Source organism: Cryptomeria japonica, chromosome 10 (assembly GCF_030272615.1).
Source record: "Cryptomeria japonica chromosome 10, Sugi_1.0, whole genome shotgun sequence".
Classification (NCBI taxonomy): Eukaryota; Viridiplantae; Streptophyta; class Pinopsida; order Cupressales; family Cupressaceae; genus Cryptomeria; species Cryptomeria japonica.
Genome location: NC_081414.1, coordinates 833,796,760 through 833,801,118, shown reverse-complemented (window position 1 = coordinate 833,801,118; position 4,359 = coordinate 833,796,760). Strand labels below are relative to the sequence as shown.

The following is a 4,359-nucleotide window of genomic DNA, read 5'->3' as shown; positions in this document are numbered from 1 at the left end:
GAAGGATTGCTTGGTGGAGTTAAACCACTGGATATAGAAACATTAGATGGCTACTCATGATCAATATCAGCAATTATATCATAATTCAAAATAGATTTTGGCTTCTCAACATGGCCTTTTTTATGACCATAAACTCCCCCTTCATCAAAAATCACATCTCTTGAGACAATAAGCTTGTTAGTGAGGGGATTATACAATCTATAAGCCTTGCTTTTCTCACTATACCCAATAAAAATACATGACTCACTCTTTGCATCTAACTTCTGTCTATTCTGATCTGGTACATGCACATAAGCCAAACAACCAAAAACTTTGAAATGATTAATATTAGGCCTTTTACCATACCAAGCTTCATAAGGAGTCATCTTTTCTAATGTACTGGTGGGGCTATGGTTGAGGATGTACACCGCTGTAGCAACTCCATCTCCCCAATAAGAATTGCTCAATCCCTTGGTTTGTAACATGCACCTTGCCATTTCAACCACAGTACGATTCTTCCTTTCAGCTACTCCATTCTGTTGAGGTGTGTATGCAGTAGTAAGTTGCCTCTTGATGCCATTAAAATCATAATAATTTTGGAAAGCTTTTGAGCAAAATTCTCCTCCACGATCAGTCCTTAAACATTTGATCTTGCACCCTTTCTCATTTTCTACAAGGGCTTTAAACTTCTTGAATGTATCAAAGGCTTCATCTTTGGCCTTCAAAAAATATACCCAACAATTTCGTGAGTAATCATCAATAAAAGTGATGAAATATGATGACTTACCCAAACTCTTAGTCTACATAGGACCACATATATCTGAATGAACAAGCTGAAGTGGGTGATGAGCCCTCCATGCATTGCCCTTTGGAAACTTTTCTCTTACATGCTTTCCTTTAGCACAACCTTCACAAACCTCCTTGTGTTCCTCAACCTTGGGCAAACCAGAAACTAATGCATGTGAGGTTAGAAACTTCAAACTATGAAAATTTAAATGCCCATACCTGAGATGCCATAACCAACTTGAATCCTCATAAGCCATATTTGCCAAACTGTTGTTATGTTCACCAAACCTCAAGGGGAACATCCTATTTCTTGTCATAGGAACAACAGTGATCACCCTATTATCCTTATTCTTATCATAGATAGTACAAGTCTTATTCTCAAAGACTACTTTATAATTTTTCTCACATAGCTGCCCAACACTTAACAAATTGTGCTTCAATTGTGGAGTATAATAAATATCATGAATACTCTTTATACCTTCTTTTGTTTGGACCTCCATAGCTCCTTTGGCAGCAACCTCCAATGATTTATCATCACCAAGCTAGATCTTGGATTTGAAACTTCCATCCTTTGTTGAGAACAACTTCTCATTCCCTGTCATATGGTTAGAGCATCCAGAATCTAGGTACCAAACATCTTTACTAGTATTTTCACCCTTGGCATAAGATAAAAATAAGTGATCAGGAGGATTGTCACTACTTTCTTGAGCATAGTTAGCACTTTTTCCTTCTTTCAATCTGCATTCTCTTTCAAAGTGGCCATACCTGTTACAATGGTAACATTGAACATTTCTCTTATCAAATCTGCCTCTGCCTCTTCCTCTGAAACCACCACTTCCTCTTGAGCCACCTCTTCTTCTACCTCTTGAAGAATTTTGGCTTTGCCCTTTACCTTGGCCTTGATTGATTTTGGCACTACTGCTGCTTGTATCTTCATCTTTTGTGATTAGCAATTTAGAGGAAAACGCTTTCTCTACACCTTCAAAAGAATCTTTCAATCTTTCTTCATGAGACATCAGGGATCCAACCAATTGATCAAACTGTAGTTTTGTCAAATCCTTGCTTTCTTCTATGATTATTGCTACATGATTCCATCTGGGTGTCAAAGATCTCAACACCTTTTTTATCAAAACTTCATTGCTTACAATTTCTCCAAGTGTAGCCATTTTATTGACCACATCTTTGACTCTGACACAATAATCACTTATACTTTCAGCTTCTTGCATCTTCAAATTCTCGAACTCTCGCTTCAATGTCTGAAGCTTGACCACTTTAACTTGATCACTACCCTGGTAAGCTTCTTGTAGAGTCTTCCAAGCATCTTTGGTAGTTGTTGCTCCTGATATTCTTGGAAATAAGCTCTTATCAAGAGCTATCTGAATGTGAAACAAAGCTTGAGCATTCTTTTTCCTTGCTTCCTTTCTTGCTGTTCTTTCATTGGCTGTAAGGGTATTCCAATCAGTTGGCTCTTCATAACCTGATTCAATAATCTCCCACAAATCTTTTCTAATAAAAAAGGTCAGCATCTTAATGTACCAATAATCATAATCATTCCCATCAAATTCTGGAACGGGCATATGGTTAGAATTCGACATGATTAACTTTGGCGAAATTCCAACAATAAAACTTTAACCCAAAACAATTTTACCTGCTCTGATACCACTTGCAAAATTTTGAACCTGACCTATCCTCTCCGAACCAACTGATTAGCAAACAATAACAACAAAAAGAAGAAAAACACCAATATATTTATTGAAGCTTAATTAAAAAATTACATAGAGGCTGTATATATAAAGAATTTGCAGTCTAGAAGAATAAATAATAACTGCAGTTCTAAATATATTCCTAGCTTTGCATGGAAAGCTACTAAGACTCTCAAACTAAAAAAAGAAAACTACTCCCTAATTAAGAATACAATAAGTGCATGCACAACATGCTTTATTTACTAAAAAACAAACTCATGCAAAAAGCAAAACTAAAAATAGTCCTAAAAATAGTCCTAAGGATTCATGCATGCTGGAGGACATGCTTTATTTGCATAAATAAACAAAAAAAACTATTAACTAAAAATAGCTTATGCATGGTGATGAATGGATAGCTTCATGTCCGAATTGGAGTTGCATGGAGCTGCATGCTAGAGCAGCATCACTTATCAACAATATTGTTGGACATACATCAAGATTGGCAAGAGCGAGGTCCCAGAGAGGTGTTGGAAGTATGTGGGAGAAACAATTATCCAGATGCAGACAGCTTAAGTCGTCTTAAAATTGTAAGAACCATCTAACAGATGTGAATATGATAGGCATTTTGAAATTTGTAAAATAATAAGTTAGAGTAGGGGCCATTTGCTGGCTCTGACAAACTGAATTTTATGCCTCTCACTCTGCACTTTTCCTTGTACATGAGGTACCTGATGAGATCCTTAGAGAAACATAGATTCAGTTACTGTAAATTTAAATATATAGGAAATAGAAATCAATCGCAGATATAGGGCTTTTGTGAAATGATATTAAAGAAGGATAAGCTATAACAATTAGAAATTGGTGAGCAATTGGTCCAAGAAACGACACAAAAAGCAGATATTATCTTGGCAAAACACTTTCAAAGAATATAAAGGGAAGCAATACCCAATCTCAATAGTAAACGAGCACTGGCATTTGAATTCAAAAGCAGTATTTTGGATTTGTCTCATTAAATATTGTATGATTTTGTTTTGTAGGTGGGAATGATCATAAATGAGGTCATGAGACTTTATCCACCTGCAGTGGGTGTATTGAGACAGGCTTGTGTGCCAACGAAAGTTGGAAGGATCTCAATTCCTGCAGGCACCCAACTTGAGCTTCCGATCATTGCAATTCACCATGATACTGCTCTGTGGGGAAATGATGCCAAAGATTTCAACCCAGGGCGATTTAGTGAAGGAATTGCAAAGGCTGCAAAGCATCCAATGGCATTCATGCCCTTTGGAACAGAGCCAACTAAATGTGTGGGTCAGAATTTTGCCTTGTTGGAAGCAAAATTAGTGCTGGCCATGATTCTGCAAAATTTTTCTTTTGTGACTTCACCATCTTATACTCATGCTCCTTTGCTTGTATTTACTCTACGACCTCAATACGGAGCTCAGATTATCTTCCACGTGGACTAATATCTGAAAATAATACTACCCTTAAACTCCTCTGTGATTGAAATCTGAACTGTCTTTGTAAATCTAATGTACATAATATTAATCTATGATTTTATTGGGCAAATTTACTATGACCACGCCTGTGACCACATGGTGAGGAGGAAGCAAGGAATAGGACCCTTGGAAAAGTGTAGAGACCATTACCCTAGTGGTTATGAAGCTCTTGCAGATAAAATGACTGCCAATGCAACTTTGCAAACTTGAACTTAGATCTACATAAGTAAATTAGAGCAAATCAGATGATGTATGAGATTGTGATCTCCCTCTTACTCTCGTCACTAAGCAATATTATTTATGTTTACTCTTGACCAAGCTCTACTCTAATTTTTATTTTTATCTTTTATTTGGACTTGGTCTTGCCTAGACTTTGAAGGGTGTGTCGTTCTACCATCCACATTTAATTGTGAATG

At 36.7% G+C, this 4,359-nt stretch overlaps 1 protein-coding gene across 1 annotated transcript in view; it reads left to right on the top strand.

The window, feature by feature from the left end:
* Positions 1-3,911, top strand: part of LOC131859320 (cytochrome P450 72A397-like) — a 24,282-nt gene extending 20,371 nt beyond the window's left edge. Inside the window, exons 2-3 of the mRNA XM_059212928.1 lie at positions 2,946-3,034; positions 3,485-3,911. Coding sequence (XP_059068911.1) covers positions 2,946-3,034; positions 3,485-3,910 — 515 coding nt within the window. The 3' untranslated portion in view covers position 3,911. The remainder of the gene's footprint in view (positions 1-2,945; positions 3,035-3,484) is intronic.
* The last annotated feature ends 448 nt before the right edge of the window (positions 3,912-4,359 follow it).